At 56.0% G+C, this 18,502-nt stretch overlaps 2 protein-coding genes across 3 annotated transcripts; both read left to right on the plus strand.

Annotated features, from left to right (window-relative positions):
* Positions 1-1,970: 1,970 nt before the first annotated feature.
* Positions 1,971-11,206, plus strand: CNPY3 (canopy FGF signaling regulator 3). 2 transcript variants are annotated; one of them, XM_038760816.1, is made up of 6 exons: positions 1,971-2,156; positions 5,041-5,164; positions 5,789-5,885; positions 6,703-6,825; positions 7,114-7,231; positions 9,310-11,206. In XM_038760816.1, the coding sequence occupies exons 1-6, from the start codon at positions 2,030-2,032 to the stop codon at positions 9,603-9,605; spliced, it is 885 nt and encodes a 294-aa protein (XP_038616744.1). In that variant the 5' UTR covers positions 1,971-2,029; the 3' UTR covers positions 9,606-11,206. The 2 variants fall into 2 exon arrangements, with proteins under 2 accessions (XP_038616744.1, XP_038616745.1); XM_038760817.1 differs by lacking the exon at positions 9,310-11,206 and adding an exon at positions 7,363-8,343.
* Positions 11,207-11,662: 456 nt separating this feature from the next.
* Positions 11,663-16,708, plus strand: GNMT (glycine N-methyltransferase). The gene is made up of 6 exons (XM_038760815.1): positions 11,663-11,869; positions 12,189-12,316; positions 15,522-15,635; positions 15,801-15,943; positions 16,148-16,269; positions 16,411-16,708. Exons 1-6 carry the CDS (start codon positions 11,664-11,666, stop codon positions 16,580-16,582), a joined length of 885 nt encoding a protein of 294 aa, XP_038616743.1. The 5' UTR covers position 11,663; the 3' UTR covers positions 16,583-16,708.
* Positions 16,709-18,502: the final 1,794 nt, after the last annotated feature.

Raw genomic sequence — 18,502 nt, forward strand, 5'->3', positions numbered from 1 at the left:
AGGTCATGGATTCTAATCCCGGCTCCGCCGCTTGTCAGCTGTGTGACCTGGGGCAAGTCACTTCTCTGAGCCTCAGTTACCTCATCTGTAAAATGGGGATTGAGACTGCGAGCCCCACGTCGGACAACCTGGTTACCTTGTATTTACCCCAGTGCTTAGAACAGTGCTTGGCACATAGTAAGCGCTTAACAAGTACCATTATTATTATTAGGATTAACGACGTCACCCATTCCCTCTGGTAAGAAATACCTCAGGGAACTCAACCTTTCTTACGCCTTTGAATTTATCAATCTTTTCTCCTCTAAATCCCCAATTTTCCCTTCTAGCGTAAGCATCTTTCACGTCTTTTCCCAAACTCTTCTTGAACCTACTGCTATTTTCTGCCTCCAGAAGAGGCTCCGCATGCTTCCTTCCACTTGCCGCATAAAGGTTTTCACGATGGCTTATGTGGAACCTACCTCAATTCCCGTTCCCCCGGGAGACGTGGGCCATCTTGACAGCCAGAAAAGTTCGAGCCGTGATCTGGGGCCCAGAGAAGTGAAGTGACTCGCCCAAAGTCACCCAGCTGACAAGCGGCGGAGTCGGGATTAGAACCCATGACCTCTGACTCCCAAGCCCGGGCTCTTCCCACTTGAGCCATGCTGCTTATCTCCCCCAGCGCTTAGAGCAGTGTTTGGCACATAGTGAGCACTTAACAAATGCTATTATTATTATAGCACTATAATAATACTGTATATTATTAGTTTATAATAATAACAACAATAATATAATTGCATATATTATTATATCATTATTATTGTTATCAACTACAATAATGTGTTATAATAACAGCAATAATATAATTGTACATATTATTATATTATTATTGTTATAACACTGTAACATTGTATATTATCATAACATGTTATAATACAATAATAATTGTATATATTGTTAAATTATTATTATTATAACACTAGAATAATATTGTATATTATAACATGTCGTAATACAATAATAATTGTATATGTTGTTAAATTATTATTATTATGACACTAGAATAATATTGTATATTATAACGTGTTATAACAATAATAATGTAATTGTATATATTGTTATATTATTATTATTGTTATTATAACACTAGAATAATATTGTATATTATTATAAGGTGTTATAATAATAACAATAATAATATAACTGCATATGTTGCTATTATGTACAATATCATTTTGTTGTGTATAATAATTTATGCAATATTATTTTAGTGTTATTATAACACTAGAATAGTATTGTATATTATTATAAGGTGTTATAATAATAACAATAATAATATAACTGCATATGTTGCTATTATGTACAATATCATTTTGTTGTGTATAATAATTTATGCAATATTATTTTAGTGTTATAACACTAGAATAGTATTGTATATTATTATAAGGTGTTATAATAATAACAATAATAATATAACTGCATATGTTGCTATTATGTACAATATTATTTTGTTGTACATAATAATTTATGCAATATTATTTTAGTGTTATAATAACAATAACAACATAATATATGCAATTAATTATTAATTGTATTATTGTAAGATTATTAGTATTACATATTTATATCACGATTATTGTTATTACAACACTAAAATAATACACTAATATTGTATATTATTACAACGTGCTTTAATAATAACATAATTGTATCTCTATAATTATTATAAGGTGGCCCCACTCCCTCGACGTCCCTCCCGCCCGCTCGCTCCCAGGCCCGGCTGCCACTCTCCGCGCTCCTATTGGGCGAGGGCCGGGAGCCCGCCCCCTCTCATTGGCCCGCGGGCGGCGCCATGGCGAGAGCTCATTGGCCGGCTCGGCCGCCAGGCGTGATTGGCCCCCGCGGGCGGGGGGCGGGCCGAGGGGAGCCTCGTTGCCGGGGTTACGGGGAGCACGTGGGCGCCAGCGGAAGTGGGATGCTGTTTGGGGCCTGGTTTGGGGCTGGGCCCTGGTGTGGCCCAGTGGCCCATCAGGTGGGTCGCCTCTTTTCCTCCATGGAGCCTCTGCCTCCCGGCCTGGGCCATCTGCACCTCCCCTTCCTGCTCCTGCTGCTCCTGCCTCGCTTGGGCCCGGCCACCGCCGAGGAAACCGACTGGGTCCGCCTGCCCAGCAAGTGCGAGGGTGAGCTGGGCCACGGGGAGGGCACCGGGACAAAGGGCCCACATCATCATCATCATCAATTGTATTTATTGAGCGCCTACTATGTGCAGAGCACTGTGCTAAGCGCTTGGGAAGTCCAAGTTGGCAACATATAGAGACAGTGGGCTCACAGTCTAAAAACACCGGAGCCGCCAAGGGGCCAGGGGAGAAGCAGCCTGGCCTGGTGGAAAGAGCCCGCGCTTGGGACGCAGAAGTCACGGGTTCAAATCCCGCCTCCGCCACTTGTCAGCCGGGTGACTTCGGACAAGTCACTTCCCTGGGCCTCAGTGACCTCATCTGGCAAATGGGGATGAAGACTGTGAGCCCCCCCCAACGTGGGACAACCTGATCACCTTGTAACCTCCCCAGCGCTGAGAACAGTGCTTGGCGCAGAGTAAGCGCTTTTAGACTGTGAGCCCACCTTTTAGACCGTGAGCCCACTGTTGGGTAGGGACTGTCTCTCTATGTTGCCATCTTGTACTTGCCAAGCGCTTAGTACTGTGCTCTGCACACAGTAAGCGCTCAAGAAATACGATTGATTCATTGATTGCTTAATAAAGGCCGTCATCATTATTATTATTATTCTCTGTGCCACAGTTCCCTTATCTGTAAAATGGGATCAAGACTGTGAGCCCCCCGTGGGACAACCTGATCACCTTGTAACTTCCCCAGCGCTGAGAACAGTGCTTGGCACAGAGTAAGCGCTTAATAAAGGCCATCATTATTATTCTCTGAGCCACAGTTCCCTTATCTGTAAAATGGGATTAAGACTGTGAGCCCCCCGTGGGACAACCTGATCACCTTGTAACCTCCCCAGCGCTTAGAACAGTGCTTGGCACAGAGTAAGCGCCTAATAAAGGCCATCATTAGACCGTGAGCCCCCCATGGGACAACCTGTTCACCCTGTAGCCTCCCTAGCGCTTAGAACAGTGCTTTGCATATAGTAAATGCTTAATAAATGCCATCATCATTATTATTATTACTGTTATTATTCGTGGAAAGAGCCCAGGCTTGGGAGTCAGAGGCCATGGGTTCTAATCATTGTCAGCCGGGTGACTTTGGACAAGGCACTTCACTTCTCTGGGCCTCAGTTCCCTCATCTGTAAAAGGGGGATGAAGACTGGGAGCCCCACGTGGGACAACCTGATAACCTCTTATATGTACCCCAGCACTTAGATCAGTGCTTGACACATAGTAATTGCTTAACAAGTACCATTGTTATTATTATTTGGGAGGGCCGAAAACACCACACACACACCCCTGCCCAGTAGCCCGGATTTACGTGCCCAAGACCCGGGCTTGAGTTGACCATAATAGCAATCGTGGTTTTCATTAAGAACGTACTGTCTGCCAAGCACTGTGCTAAATGCGTGTTTAGGTACAGTGCAATCAAATCAAAATTTCATTCATTCATTCAATCGTATTTATTGAGCGCTTACCGTGTGCAGAACAATGTACTAAGCGCTTAACCGCGTCCAGTAGGACCCGTGTTTCCCAGATGCCCCTCGCGGGATATTGGGTAGTAATAATAACGGTATTTGTTAAGCGCTGACAATGTGCCAAGCACTGTTCTAATCGCTGGGGTAGATACAAGGTCTTCAGGTTGTCCCACGTGGGGCTCACAGTCTTCATCCCCATTTTACAGATGAGGTAATTGAGGTACAGAGAAGTGAAGTGACTTGCCCAAAGTCACCCAGCTGACAAGCGGCGGAGCCGGGATTTGAACCCATGACCTGACTCCCAAGCCTGGGCTCTTGCCACTGAGACACGCTGCTTCTCTAAGGCACCTTAAGGGTGCCCAGGGAGCCCCTAAGATGGTGTTTCCTGGACCAAAATTGTAGCATCAGCCCACCCCATTCCTAACCAAGCCCATCTTGGCTTCCGTCAAGGCAGGTGGCACACATGCACACATATTCGTATCTTTCTCCTGTTTCCTAGAAACTTAGTTTTCCTACAAAAATCACCCTCCCGAGGTTTCATGCTTTTTCATACACCTATCCCTCACCCTGGAGTCCCTCTCTCTCCCTCCCACAGCCCGGAGAAGAGAGCAAGACATTGAACCCTTCCTGTCCCTTTCTTTAGTCACTCTGTGGTTTCGGTTCCTCTTCCCTCCGTAGTCTGATACGCAGAGGCCCGCAGGTTTCCCTTTTTATTCTTGTGGCTTGACCCTCTCAGAGTACTCTTCCTGAAGGAAGTTTCACTGATACTGAAAAAAAAGAAAGAAAGGTCCTCCAGTGTCAAAGTCTTCCTTGGGCATGCCAAAATGCAGCCCTCGGGCATCTCCTGACTGCATATTAATAAGGGTGTGTGGGTGCTAACAGTAGCCAGACACCCAGCTGGATGAAGAGTTCGGCCCAGAGTCAGCGCCACAGGCCTAAACGTGTTGAAAGGATGGCGACCTGCTCAGGGAAAGAGGGTAGTCCAGTTGTGGGAGTCTTCAGCGGCGGGAGGAGGAGAGGGGGGCGTCTCCAAGCATCCGATTCCGGGTGGGATCCCTAGAGGGAATCTGGACGGGAGCAAGTATCGAAGCAGGGGTTGGCTCGTTGGCTGGGCATCGGCAGGGTACGCCAAGCCCGTGGGGCTTATCCAAATGCACGGAGGTGGGCCGGGAGGAGGGAGGGAAGGAGCCAGGAAGATGAGACGAAAGACATGAGCAGGGGAGTGAAGGCGATAAGAGGACAGAGGGCAGCGAGGTGGAGCGCTGTGGCATTGGTAATACACTGAACCCTCAAAATAACCAGATAGTTTGGGAGCTTCCTGATGGTTAAGGAATCAGGGTGTGGAGAGGGGAAGAGTGGAGCCAGATGTCAACTGGCAGTCTCTTCTTACCCGGCTGGGCTCTGCTTTTCCTCCCCCAACCCTTAAGTGTGTAAGTACGTGGCTGTGGAGCTGAAGTCGGCCTTTGAAGAAACCGGGAAAACCAAGGAAGTGATTGACACGGGCTATGGCATCCTGGACCGAAAGGCTTCCGGGGTTAAGTACACCAAATCGTAAGTGGACTGGGGTGATGATTATGGTCCTTGTGAAGTGCTTAGTATGTGCTGAGACTGTTCTAAGCACGGGGGTAGCTACAAGTTAATCAGGTTGGACACGGTCCCACAGGGGATCCACACTCTTAATCCCCATATTACAGATGAGGTGACTGAGGCACAGAGAAGTTAAGTGACTTGCCCGTGGCTCTAGCCACTAAGCCACGCTGCTTCAGCCCCCTCCCTTTTCCTCTCCCCGCTCAGTTCTGTTTTGGACCCCTGTCTGGGGTGGAGTTTTCCCCCGGTTCTCCCCCGCAAGAGGGTCGGGTGGATGGGTGGGATTGTTGTTGACAGGTGTAGGACCCGTTGACCAGACCCTCCACAAGATGGAGGGGAAACACAACCCAGTGGCGAGCCCAAATCAGGCACAGGATTCATCACCGGAGCCACGATGGAAACAGATACGGTCCCTGCCCTCGGGGCGTCCACAGTCCGAATGGCAAGACAGGCCAGTCGCACAGTTAATCCCACGATTATAGTGCCCTGTCGGGAAAGAGCCTTTAAGATGGATGTCAACAAAGGGCGGGGTCAACTGCGGGAGGTGACGGAGGACTCGGACGCACCGGTTTGCGTTTGCCTCCTCAGGGACCTCCGGTTAATCGAGGTTACCGAAACCATCTGTAAGAGGCTACTGGACTACAGCCTGCACAAAGAAAGGACTGGCAGCAACAGGTTTGCCAAGGTTGGTCCCGCGCCCTTCCCTCTCTCCCTCCGGGGCAGTTCGCGGAAGAGAAGCAGCTCACCTACGTCTGTGTGGGCGAGATTGCCGACTCGCCTTGGGAGGTCTTTTCCCCAGATTTCCCGCCTCCCGACCTTTACTGATTCCCCGTGCCCTCCCCGCTCCCTGCCTCGAGTGACCCGGGCTCGAGATCTTAGCAGGGAAGGAAGAGGGGTCGGTCTGCGGCCCCAGAGGTCGCAAAAGAGCATTTTCATCTGAAAGCTTGCAGGAGGAAGTGAGGGTTATTTTGGGGAACGGGGAGGTTTTTGGGTGGAGACCAGGGACTTAAGCCCCTCACAGGTGGAGTTCCTGAGAAGGCGGGCCTCCGCCTGGCCCGATCGTTTGTTTCAACTGGGCTGGTTCCAGCTGAGCTGCCCTTGAGTTCCAGGAGGAACACGTGTCGTCCTTAAGCAGTTGCTTCTCGTTATTCTGGAAGTCTTGGACCCAGCGGCCCCCACAGACGTACGGGAAAGGTCTTTGGGATTCATCCCGCGGGAGTGCCACGAGCCCCAGAATGGCCATACTCCCACCCGGACCAGCAGCTTCCCCCCGAGCCTAAGCCTGGCCATTCTTTCACGGTCGGTGCTCGCACTCGGGGCTTCCCCAGTAGCCTCCCAGCGCCCCGGAGAAGGGAAGTGGATAAGAGACGAAGGGCACAGACTCGGGGGAGGAGGAGGAGGAGGAGGAGGAGGGAAAGAGGAGAGGTGATTGGAAGAGAACTGGGAGGGACAGAGAAGGGGAGGACCCAGTTCTACCTCCCTTCCTCACTCCGTCCCCGCAGGGCATGTCCGAGACGTTTGAGACGCTTCACAACCTGGTGCACAAGGGGGTGAAGGTGGTGATGGACATCCCTTACGAGCTGTGGAACGAGACCTCCGCCGAAGTGGCCGACCTCAAGAAACAGGTACAGGCCCGGGAACTTCCCTCCTCCTCGCCTCAGTCTGAGGCGCCCGCTGGGCCCGGGCCGGCTGGGGGCTGCGTCCCGAGGGAGACGGAAGGACGTCTTCGCCGGGCGCCGTGACGCGCAGGCTCCCGGCAGCTGGGCCGTGGGCAAGCTGGCAAGATTCAGGCTTCGGGGAGCCAGCCAGCACATCGCTGTGGGGCTGAGCCTCCCTGCCTGTTCAGCCCTGCCAGGAGCGGGGGTCCTGCCAGGAGACGGTTGTGAGCGGGGGGCTCTCTCTCCTCCCACCAGTGTGACGTGCTGGTGGAAGAGTTCGAAGAGGTGATTGAGGATTGGTACCGGCACCACCAGGAGGAGGATCTCACCCTGTTCCTCTGTGCCAACCACGTGCTGAAGGGGAAGGACACGAGTGAGTGTCAGGCTGGTCGGGGGGGGACCCACCTGGCGGCAGGGAGGGAGGGAGGCCGAGGGGAAGGTGGCGAGGGAGAGAGAGCAAGGGGAGAAGGAGAAGGGAAAGGCTCTCTTCCCTACTGCCCGTAGGTTGCCTGGCCGAGAAGTGGTCCAGCAAGAAAGGGGATACGGCGGCCTTGGCGGGGAAGAAGGCCAAGAAAAAGGGCGGCAAGGGAAAGGCGTCGGGCGGGAGGAGCCAGAAGCTGAGGAAGGAGCCTGGGGGCGACCCCGGCGGCCCCGGCCCAGAGACTGCCCAGGCAGAGGAAGACGAGGGGGTCCAGAAAGCCACCCCGCTCCCACACAGCCCCATGGATGAACTGTAGTTCTACGCCTCGACCGGCCCCGAGCGGCGGGGAGTCCCCGGGGCCCTTCTGTGAAACGGGGGAGACACCCCCTTGACTGAGAAGGCCGAGAGCCACGGCCTGGGCAAACCCCTCCGTTCGAGGAGGGGCGGGTCCTCAGCAGCAGCCGCAGCTCGGGGGCGGTCCCCTTGCCCCGCCGAGCCCACGCCTCCCTCGGGGCCGTGCCGCCGCCTCCCAGAGGCCCCCCGCGAGTCCTGGGCGCCACACAGACCGTACAGGTCTCCGAGGAGCAGCACGACACTCCTGCCTTCTGGCTCCCTCCCCACCTAGCCCCTGAGCTGGTCTACTCTGGAAAGGACTAAAGAAAGACTTTGGGGAGGGCGAGGAGGGTCCCTGACCCCATCTCTTCAGGCTTCACGCTGGAGTCGGCTCGGTGGGGCCGGGAAGATGACCTAGTGGGTCCAGGAGCTAGAGGCAGAACCAACGGCAACCTTGCTATATCATGCTCCCTCTTCTCCTCTTTCTCTTTTACTCTCCCCTCTACTCTTTTCCTTCCTCTCCCCACCACCTTCCCTCTTTATTTCTCTCCCCCGCCCCGTCCCCTCCATCAGGGGCAATCAGGACTCCACTTAGAGCACCACAGTTCCCTGAGGTCTGGACTTAGTTCGGCAGCGGGCGAGGGGAGGCGGGCTGTCTTGTTGTCTGCCAGGAACGGTTAACCTGCCTCACTCAGCGGGCAGAGTAAAATTATTTGGGCTTTTCGCTCAAACTACCGAGTCGTCTTGGTGCCTCTGGGCCGAGTTGGCCAGGCTGCTGATTGGAGAGAAGGGGAAGGGCGAAGGTCTCCGACAGACAGAGGAAGGCGGGGGAAATACATCCGTTCAGGAATTTTATCTTCTGTGATGGACTGGGGAACCAAGAAGATTTAAAGGTGACTTACTCTCTCCAATCAATCAGTGGCATTTACTGAGCGCTTAATGTGTATACAATGCTATTAGGTGCCTGGGACAGTGCGGTAGAGTTGGTAGGCCCCATCTATGCTCACAGAGTTTACAGGCTAGAGGAGGAGACAGACATTAAAATCAATCACTAAGGTGAGCCACGAGAAGCAGCGTGGCTCAGTGGAAAGAGCCCGGGCTTTGGAGTCAGAGGTCACGGGTTCAAATCCTGACTCCTCCACTTGTCAGCATTGTGACTCGGGGCAAGTCACTTCACTTCTCTGGGCCTCAGTTCCCCCATCTGTCAAATGGGGGTGAAGACTGTGAGCCCCCCATGGGACAACCTGATTACCCTGTATCCTCCCCAGCGCTTACTGTGTGCCTTGCACATAGTAAGCTCTTAAGAAATGCCACCATTATTATTATTATTGGGAAAAGGACGAGGATTAAGGACATATTCTGAAGTAGTCTGGGTGGGGTGAAAAAAATCAAGGGCTGAAGGGGTACGGAGCTAGCTAGTACTAAATCAACTGAAAGAGGCTAGAACTAGAAGCAAACAACCCCGTGCGTGGGGCAACGGCCACAGCTGCCGTTGTTCCCACAGGCCTCTCCCTGCCCCCCTGTTGCCTCCCTTTCGGCTCCCCTCCTTCCTGCCCAGGTTGGACGGTGGACGGCCACCTCCCTCCCTGTCCCTCTTCCAACTTGTTCCTTGTGTAAAGTGTTTACCAGCTCCCCAGTGCTCAGCCTGCCGCTCTTGACCCTTGTTCCTGCCGTCCTCTTGCCTCCTGCTCCCCCAGGCCGCGTGGACAGGCCGAGGAGGATGCCGCCCCCGCTTAGCTGGCAGACCAGGCCGCTTCCCCCCACCCCCCTCCCGACACGACACGAGAAGCTGAGGATGCGGTGTCCCCGAGGAACCAGAGGACGGGCAGAGACTGCTGAGGGTCAGGGAGGGGGCAGAGCCTCGCCAACTCCATCGAGGCACGCCGGGTGCTGCCCTGGAGGCGGGGGAAGCTGGGCCCAAAGCCAAGCCCGTCTCCAGCGTCCCTTCCCCGGGGGTGCCAGGAGGGCCTCCATCCCCCACACCTGGCAGTAACGGCTCCTTTGGCGTTAAGCATGTTCTCCCCTTTTCAAAGAGGAGAAAGAAAACGGCTTGCAGCCACAACTGTGCCCCTATAGAACAACCGAAGATGGGTTAGTCCCACCCCCGTTCTGTCAATCAGTGGTATTTACGAAAACTTACTGTGTACAGAACACCGTACTAAGTGCTTGAGAGAGGACAATAGAGCGGACACGATCCCTGCCCTCAAGGAGCTTCCCAGAAGGGTCGCTTGGCGACGCCTTCTGTCCCCCTGGGCCCCGAAGGGGTCTGTCTTACCTCAAGCTATTTTCTAATCACGGTCTGACCCGATCTGACCGTCTCTTCTGAGACAAGCTTGGGTGTGGGGCTAGGCCTGGGAAGCCAGTCAGCAGGCTCAGTTAAGGCTCAGTTCTCCCCTCTGCCCCATTTCCCCCCCCAGCAATATCCCAGGACACTTGATGGGGAAAGGGGTGATTTTTTTTCAGAAACAGTCCAGGAAAGGGAAAGGGATCACCACCAACAACCTTAGGGGGTCAAGATGGGCCCGGCCTCTAACGGGCCTTACATCTCTGGGTCTTGATCTTAAAACCCTTACTGTGGTGAGAGGGCCTGGGGGGCAGATCCTCAGTGAGGGTGCTCCTGACCCATTGCCGCAGCCTCGTGGCGTTTCTGCGTGCCCATGCGGTGAAGCTGGGCTGGCAGGGTCTCGGCGGCTCCTGCCCTTTTCCTGGGGCGTTGACTTCCCTGCCCAATCCCCAGCTGCTGCAGCAGCAGCGGCGGTTGGTCTCAGCCCAACCTACCCCCCCACCTCGTTGCTCTTTGAACCGCTGCTGAGGCCACCACCTCCGTCCCACCTCTACCCCCCGCCCAGTGCACTCCACCTGGCCGGCCTCCGCGGCTCTGCCTGCCTGGAAACCGGGACCGGGGCCAGGCCCCTGGGCCTAAGGAGGCTCCGGCACAAACCCATCCCGCTTTCTCCGCCCTTGTCCCAGTGGCTGCCTTCGCCTCCCCAGCCTGCCTCCTTCCCATTTCTTCCTCGCCCCCACCCTTGAATGTCAGTCAACCCCGCAACTCTAACCCGCCATTCACATGCCCCCAGGCCCCCTTCCGCCTCCACCCCCAAAAATGTAGGGTACTGGCGTTCGGCCACAATCTCAAATAAACCCCCTGCTAAAAATCCAACCCTTCCTCTTTCTTCCGTCAGCCTTGGCTCCGTTTCCCCCGACCCGTGCCGTGGGGAAAGAGTTGGATTCTCAGACTTCTCTCCCCTTGCCCACCACCCACATAGTCTCATATTCTCTCTCTCTCTCTGTAGCAGCCTGAAATTTACAGCCTGAATAGGTAAGCCAGATCCCGTTTTTCATACCCGTGACCCCGAACTGGTCATCGAGTCCCTCCCTGGTTAGAACTGCAATTCCAGCCCCCATCCCAGAAGCTGATAACCTCCACTCCCAGCCCTCCCTCAGGGCCCCTCACGGTCTCCCACGCTGCCAGGACGAAGGGGCAGACCCGGTGGGGGAGGTTTCCCACACCTGGTGGGGATCGTCTCAGGTCTCCTGTCCATCCGACTGCGGTGGGCAGAGGAGCCACCTGGGCAGGAAGTCAGAGCAAAAAGGGGGGCGGGGACAGGACAGTCAGCCGCCTTGGCAGTGCTGCCACCGAGCCAACACCTGCCCGCGATCCCCACCTCCTGCTTCCCTGGGGAGGCCTTTAGACTCCTCCCGGCCCACTTCCAGGGAGCTGGTGGCCTGGAGCCAGTTCAGAGTAAATCCCGTCACCCTACTGTCCCGACGCGGCTCTTCCTGGACAGCCCGGGCCCGCTCCGGTGCCCGCCCCTTCCTACCTCGTTGCCAGGCCCGGCCCAGCCGGCCCCCGGCCTGGGGGTCACCGGCTCCCCTGGCCCGGGCCCAGGCCGGGGCCCAGGCGGCCGATGCCCGGAGGGAGCAGCTGTCGGGGGGCGGGCCTGGGCCTTGGCCCGCCATTGGGCAGGGCCGCCCGGGCAGGCCGGGCTCACGGGCAGAGTCGGTATAAAGGTGCAGGGGCCCAGGCGGGGGCTGGGCAGAGGGCAGCGGCATGGTGGACAGCGTGTACCGGAGCCGGTCCCTGGGGGTGGCGGCCGAGGGCCTGCCGGACCAGTACGCCGACGGGGAGGCCGCCCGGGTGTGGCAGCTGTACATCGGGGACACCCGCAGCCGCACGGCCGAGTACAAGGCCTGGCTGCTCGGCCTGCTCAGGCAGCACAGCTGCCAGCAGGTCCTCGACGTGGCCTGTGGCACCGGGTGAGGCCGGGCGCCGCCTCGCCCGGGGGCGGGGGGCGAGGCCGGGGCGGGCGGTGGGGCCTGGGGAAGGCCCGAGACCAGGAGAAGGCCCAGAAAGGTGGGAAAACATTGGCCTGGGCCTGCGCGGAGGGCAAGGCCCAAGGGGACACAGACGGTGGGGGGCTACCTCTTGGACCCTGCCCTCCTCACTTCTCAAGTCCTCCTTTCAGGCCCGCCCCACGACTCCCCTCCTCTCGCCGACCCCCATCCCCTGACCGCCCCACCACGGCTCAGTTTCCCCCCGGGCCCCCGCTCTCTTCCCGCGCCCCCTGGTCTGCAGGGTGGATTCCATCATGCTGGTGGAGGAGGGCTTCACCGTGACCAGCGTGGACGCCAGCGACAAGATGTTGAAATACGCCCTGAAGGAGCGCTGGAACCGGAGGCACGAGCCAGCCTTTGACAAGTGGGGTACGGGGGTGAGGGTGGGGGGCCCTGAGGGAGGCGGAGGGCCGAGAGGGACACAGTAACCCGGGGGAGGCGAGCCGAAGGGGTGGGAACAGCTTACTCAACAGAGAGGGGCTATCTGGAACTGTACCTACCTGCACGGGGGTCCTTAGCCTTTTCAGGGTCTCCCTAGGGCCCGACAGCCTCCTCCCCCAAAGGGGTAAGAAGAGGCTATCACCACCCTGGGGGTCAATCAATCAATCGTATTTATTGAGCGCTTACTGTGTGCAGAGCACTGGACTAAGCGCTTGGGAAGTACAAGTTGGCAACATATAGAGACAGTCCCTACCCAACAGTGGGCAGGTCGTTCAGAAACTTCCTCTCCACCCTATCCCTGGAGGTCCCGTCCAGTTCGGGTCTTCCCAGGGGAAAGGTGCCGAGTCCAAGAGACCCCTCGCCTTTCCCCTCCTCTTCAGAAGAGGTGCCCCGATGGGATGATAAAATCCAGTATTTGGAGGGGCGCGGAGGGGGCTCACCCTAAAGCTGGGAGAGCCCTCAGATCATCTGACTCAGCCCCCTCCGCTTCCTACAGATTTAATCTTATCAGACCAGTGAATCTCTCTCCTATTTGAACAGAATCGCAGAACTCGTGATTCCATAGCCTCTTCCCGCTGCCTAGCCATTCATTCAATCATATTTATTGAGCGCTTACTGTGTGTGGAGCACTGGACTCTCCCCCTCGTCCCCCTCTCCATCCCCCACATCTTACCTCCTTCCCTTCCCCACAGCACCTGTATATATGGATATATGGTTGTACATATTTATTACTCTATTTATTTATTTATTTATTTTACTTGTACATATCTATCCTATTTTATTTTGTTAGTATGTTTGGTTTTGTTCTCTGTCTCCCCCTTTTAGACTGTGAGCCCACTGTTGGGTAGGGACTGTCTCTATATGTTGCCAACTTGTACTTCCCAAGCACTTACACATAGTAAGCGCTCAATAAATACGATTGATGATGATGATGATGATAATGGACTAAGCGCTTGGGAAGTACAAGTTGGCAACAGAGACAGTCCCTACCCAACAAGGGGCTCACGGTCTGGGAGGGGGAGACGGACAACGAAACGTGTAGACCGGTGTCAAAATATATAGACCATCAGAATATATAGAATTATAGCTATATGCACGACATTAATAAACTAGAGCAGCAAATATGTACGAGTAAAATAGAGTAATAAATATGTACAAATATATACAAGTGCTGTGGGGAGGGGAAGGAGGTAGGGCAGAGGGGCGACAGGGAGGAGAGGAAAAAGGGGCTGCAGTCTGGGAAGGCCTCCTGGAGGAGGTGAGCTCTCAGTAGGGCTTTGAAGGGAGGAAGAGAGCAATGCCTAATCCACTTGAGAGTCTTCTAATTTTTCTTTGGCCTGTTAACCCAGCTCTTATTTACGACGTCAACCTCTCCGGTTCAGGCCTCTGCAAACATGAAAAGTAACGGTTCAGCATCCTCAGAAAAATTATTGTTTGCCCGACAGTGATTGCGGGGGTGGGGGCGGTAAGAGAGGGAGGTTGGGGGGCCCGAGAGTGTCTCCTCTTAGCCTTGTTTCTGCTTTGCTATACACCTTCACTTCCTTTAACCTTCCAAGGCCTTGTCTTCCAATCTCTCATTGTGGTTCTCATTGTGTCGGCTCCAGTGTCTGCCCCTCCTTTTTAAAGTGTGATGACCTAAATTGGACCCAACACTCCGATCCAACAGCAAGGTTTTGGAGTTGATCCAATTAGCCCTGTATTTTAGTGTCCTGTTTCTGCCTATTTGTTCTTAAAACCTAAATGGGTCTCCTGGTGTGGCATATCTGTTCCTGCAAAACTGAAAGTGGGGTCGCTTGGGGCGGCTGCTCGGTATCGCCCGGCGCCCTGGTGTTATCATCATCATCAATCGTATTTATTGAGCGCTTACTGTGTGCAGAGCACTGTACAAAGCGCTTGGGAAGTACAATTTGGCAACATATAGAGACAGTCCCTACCCAACAGTGGGCTCACAGTCTAAAACGGGGAGACGGAGAACAAAACCAAACATACTAACAAAATAAAATAAATAGAATAGATATGTACAAGTAAAATAAATAGAGTAATAAATATGTGCAAACATATATATACGTATATACAGGTGCTGTGGGGAAGGGAAGGAGGTAAGATGGGGGGGATGGAGAGGGGGAAGAGGGGGAGAGGAAGGAAGGGGCTCAGTCTGGGAAGGCCTCCTGGAGGAGGTGAGCTCTCAGTAGGGCCTTGAAGGGAGGAAGACAGCTAGCTTGGCGGATGGGCTGAGGGAGGGCATTCAAGGCCCAGGGGATGACGTGGGCCGGGGGTCGATGGCGGGACAGGCGAGAACGAGGTACGGTGAGGAGGTTAGCGGTGGCAGAGGTGGCAGAGGAGCGGAGGGTGTGGGCTGGGCTGGAGAAGGAGAGAAGGGAGCTCATGAGGTAGGAGGGGGCGAGGGGATGGACAGCCTTGAAGCCCAGGGTGAGGAGTTTCTGCCTGATGCGCAGATTGATTGGTAGCCACTGGAGATTTTTGAGGAGGGGAGTAATGTGCCCAGAGCATTGGTGTTAGCGGGGGTTGACTGCCAGTGGCCCTATTGGGGTCAGGGTGCTTGGCCTGAGTCGGCCAGTGGTGCCAGCAGCCTTGCTTTTGAGCGCCTGAGTCGGCTAGCGGTGCCAACGGCCCTGCTTCTGGAGCTGCCAGGCCCCAAAGTGCCCAGGACCGTGCGGGGGGGCCTTGGCGTTACCCAAGCCAAGCCTCCTCCGTGAGGGAACCAGAAATGGTGAAGTGAGCAGCCAGCGGCCTCCGCCCACCTCCCCCGCGGCACACTCTGCCAGCTCCCGGCGGTTTGAATTGAGCCGAGATGAGGCCGGTATAGTTTGCGGCTCCCGCGGCCATCTGCGCCCGGTGGATTGTAAGGTCAGGATCAGCGGTCCGACCCGGATTATCCCCGGCCTTTGACCCCAGAGAGTTGGGTTGGTCAGAGGTGACCCCCCTACCTCCCGGCCCTGCCACCGTCTCTTCCCTACTCTGTCTCATGGAAGATCCGCTCCCTCTCCGAAGGAGAAACTGAGGCTTGGGTGGGGAGTGGGGAACAGAGGGTAAGTGGGGCAAATGTAGAGAGACCCGGTGGGCCTGGGGGGCGGTGATTCCCATGATAACAGTTTCCCCCACCTCCCCACAGTCATTGAGGAGGCCAACTGGCTGACCCTGGACAAGGATGTGCCACGGCCTGGTGCGGGCTTCGATGCCGTCATTTGCCTGGGCAACAGCTTTGCCCACCTGCCCGACAGCAAAGGTGAGACACGGGACTGTGGCCTTACCCGCTCTTGGGTCAAGGACCCCTGCTCGTCAGGCGCGCACGGCCTCCTTTCCTCCTCCCTCCCCGCCCGAGTCACGTGCCGCCCCGGCCCCGGAGCGAGGGCGGCCGTGCTGAGCAGAGTCCGTGTGTCCGCACACCCAGGGGACCGGAGCGACCACAGGCGGGCACTGCGCAACATCGCGGGCATGGTGCGGCCCGGGGGGGTCATGGTGATCGATCACAGGAACTACGACCACATCCTCAGCACCGGTTGTGCCCCCCCGGGGAAGAACATCTACTACAAGGTGTGGGGCTGCGGTCAGGAGGAGGGGGCGGCGGAGGCTGTGAGAAAGCGGGCAACCCCCGCCCCCCCAAACGTGGGGAGGTGCCAACGAGAAGCAGGGGACGGGGGGCGGGAAACCAATTTAGGGGGAGCCTAGGAGCGGGGAGAGGTCTGGGGGAAAGCTCGGTGCAGGGGACCCGAGCACGTTCCCCCACGCCGCCTGCAGAGTGACTTGACCAAAGACATTACCACGTCGGTGCTGTTGGTGAACAACGCCGCTCACATGGTGACGCTGGATTACACGGTGCAGGTGCCCGGGGCCGGGCACGACGGCAGCCCAGGCATGAGGTAGCCGCCGCGTGGAGGGTGGAGGGCCGGGATGGGGGGGAGCCCCGTCCTCACCCAACCTCCTGCCTGCCGATTCCCCCGTTTCGCCCTCCCGCGCGCGGCTGCCCTGCCCCTGACCCCGGGCCTTCCTCCCCGCCACAGCAAGTTCCGCCTGTCATACTACCCGCACCGCCTGGAGCCCTTCACGGAGCTGCTCCGCGGGGCTTTCGACGGCAAGTGCCAGCACAGCGTCCTGGGAGACTTCAAACCTTACCAGCCGGGCCAGGCCCACACGCCCTGCTACTTCATTCACGTGCTGAAGAGGACCAGCTGAGACGCCGGACGGCCCCACACATCCCGTCCGGCGGGGAAGGCGTGGGGGCGCGGGGTGAATCTCGGCTCCGCTCCCGGCTCGCTTCTGTCAGCTCCCGTTTCAGGAAATTTGACGCTCCCAGCCTCAGCCCGTGTGCCTGTGTATTTGTGGCGGTGGTGGTGGTGGTGGTGGTGGTGGGTTGGCAGTGCACCTGCCCGTCTGTCCGTCCAACCTTCCTCAACTCCCCGCTGCCCTCCGAGGCAGCCCAGCTCTGGGGCGAAAGGGTGGAGGCCATCCCCTCTGTCCCCCTAGCACCAGGCCTCTTCGCCCTCCCAGATCTTTGATGCCTCCTCTGGGGTCAAGCCCAAGGAGTTATCGAATGTGTCGAATGGCCAGGGCCCAGCTGCCGCCCCGCGGGAAGGTAAGACGGGCACGCCCAGAGTCGGGCACAAGCCCCAGCGCATCTGGAGGTGGGGCATCGGTGCCCCAGGCAGCCGGAGGAGCGGCCGTTGGGAAGGGATAGCGCCTGGATGGCCTAGGGGCCACAGCGTGACCTGGGTTCTAATCCCGACTCCGCCACTTCTCCGCTGTGTGACCCCGGGCAAGTCCCTTCACTTCTCTGTGCCTGTTACCTCACCTATAACACGGGGATTAAGAGGGTGAGCCCCATGTGGAACAGACCGCGTCCAACCCGATAAGCCTGTATCTACCTCGGCAGTTAGGAGCCTCACAACCCCGAGAATAACAATAATAATAATAACAATGATGGCATTTATTAAGCGCTTACTATGTGCAAAGCACTGTTCTAAGCACTGGGGTGGTTACAAGGTGATCAGGTTGTCCCACGGGGGGCTCACGGTCTTCATCCCCATTTTACAGGTAAGGTAACTGAGGCACAGAGAAGTGATGGCAGAATCGAGGGACTAGGAAGCAGGCAGGGGAATAGGCATTTAACTTCATTTCACTTTAGTCCAGTGCTCTGCACACAGTAAGCGCTCAATAAATACGATTGATTGATTTTCCCCCAAGCCCAGTGGGTTTGGGTTGTCTCCTCCAGAAGGGCCAGAGTTGAGGTCACACCAACCTGGACTGGGTTTCTTTGAGGAGACCCTCTGGGGTCCCTCCGGAGGCATGACCTTGTACTTCCCAAGCGCTTAGTACAGTGCTCTGCACACAGTAAGCGCTCAACAAATACGACTGAATGAATGAATGAATGAATAGTACAGCGCCTGGCACCTGGAGCTTAACGATTATCATTAAAAGCAAGAAACAGGCCTTGAGGGCCCAGGCTTGGCCGGAGGGCATCAGGGCCCAGGTGACAGGGCGTGACACGGGCCCCAAGATGGCAACCCATGGCTAAAACAGCCCGGTTGACACGGCTGCGGAGCCACGGAGGGGGGTGGCCCCAGGTGGCTGCTAGGACCTGGGTCGCCGCGGCCCTCCCTGCTCCAAGATGGCCCGAGAGGAGAGGAAGGGCTGCAGGACTTGGGAAGGGGCACCGAGAAGTCGGGGTGAAGTCGGGCTGGCGGGGAGAGGACTCGAGTCGGAGGGCAGACCTGACCTGGGCCAAACCCCCGGGATCCAGCCTGCCCTGGGTTCGGCCTGGCTCGGAAAAGCCCCCCACCCCCCCCGATGACTTGGCCTGGCACGGGTAGTGCGATGGAAACCGAGGTGCCTCTGAAACGGAGGCGAGCAAAGGCAACCGGTAATGGCCCGGACCCCGTCCAGGGCCGCTGCTGCTCTGTGGGAGAATTGCCCCTCAAGTTGAGTTTTGGATCACTGCCCCTGGTGTTCCCATGCTTCCTCCTTCCCCCTGCCTCTTCGTGACTGACTTCCCTGTAATAGTGGAAGGCTACCGATTTATACATGAGGATTTTACAAAACCAAACGTGTGTGTGTATATATACATACGCATATATCTATAGATACATTTCTATTTCT

The sequence above is a fragment of the Tachyglossus aculeatus genome, chromosome 19 (assembly GCF_015852505.1).
Source record: "Tachyglossus aculeatus isolate mTacAcu1 chromosome 19, mTacAcu1.pri, whole genome shotgun sequence".
Taxonomy (NCBI): domain Eukaryota; kingdom Metazoa; phylum Chordata; class Mammalia; order Monotremata; family Tachyglossidae; genus Tachyglossus; species Tachyglossus aculeatus.

Coding starts and splice junctions, on each gene's coding strand:
- GNMT (XM_038760815.1), top strand. CDS start 11,664: ATGGTGGACAGCGTGTACCGGAGCCGGTCCCTGGGGGTGGCGGCCGAG. Junction 11,870..12,188: donor GACGTGGCCTGTGGCACCGG/GTGAGGCCGGGC, acceptor CCTGGTCTGCAG/GGTGGATTCCATCATGCTGG. Junction 15,636..15,800: donor CCACCTGCCCGACAGCAAAG/GTGAGACACGGG, acceptor CCGCACACCCAG/GGGACCGGAGCGACCACAGG.
- CNPY3 (XM_038760816.1), top strand. CDS start 2,030: ATGGAGCCTCTGCCTCCCGGCCTGGGCCATCTGCACCTCCCCTTCCTG. Junction 5,886..6,702: donor GCAGCAACAGGTTTGCCAAG/GTTGGTCCCGCG, acceptor CCGTCCCCGCAG/GGCATGTCCGAGACGTTTGA. Junction 6,826..7,113: donor TGGCCGACCTCAAGAAACAG/GTACAGGCCCGG, acceptor TCCTCCCACCAG/TGTGACGTGCTGGTGGAAGA.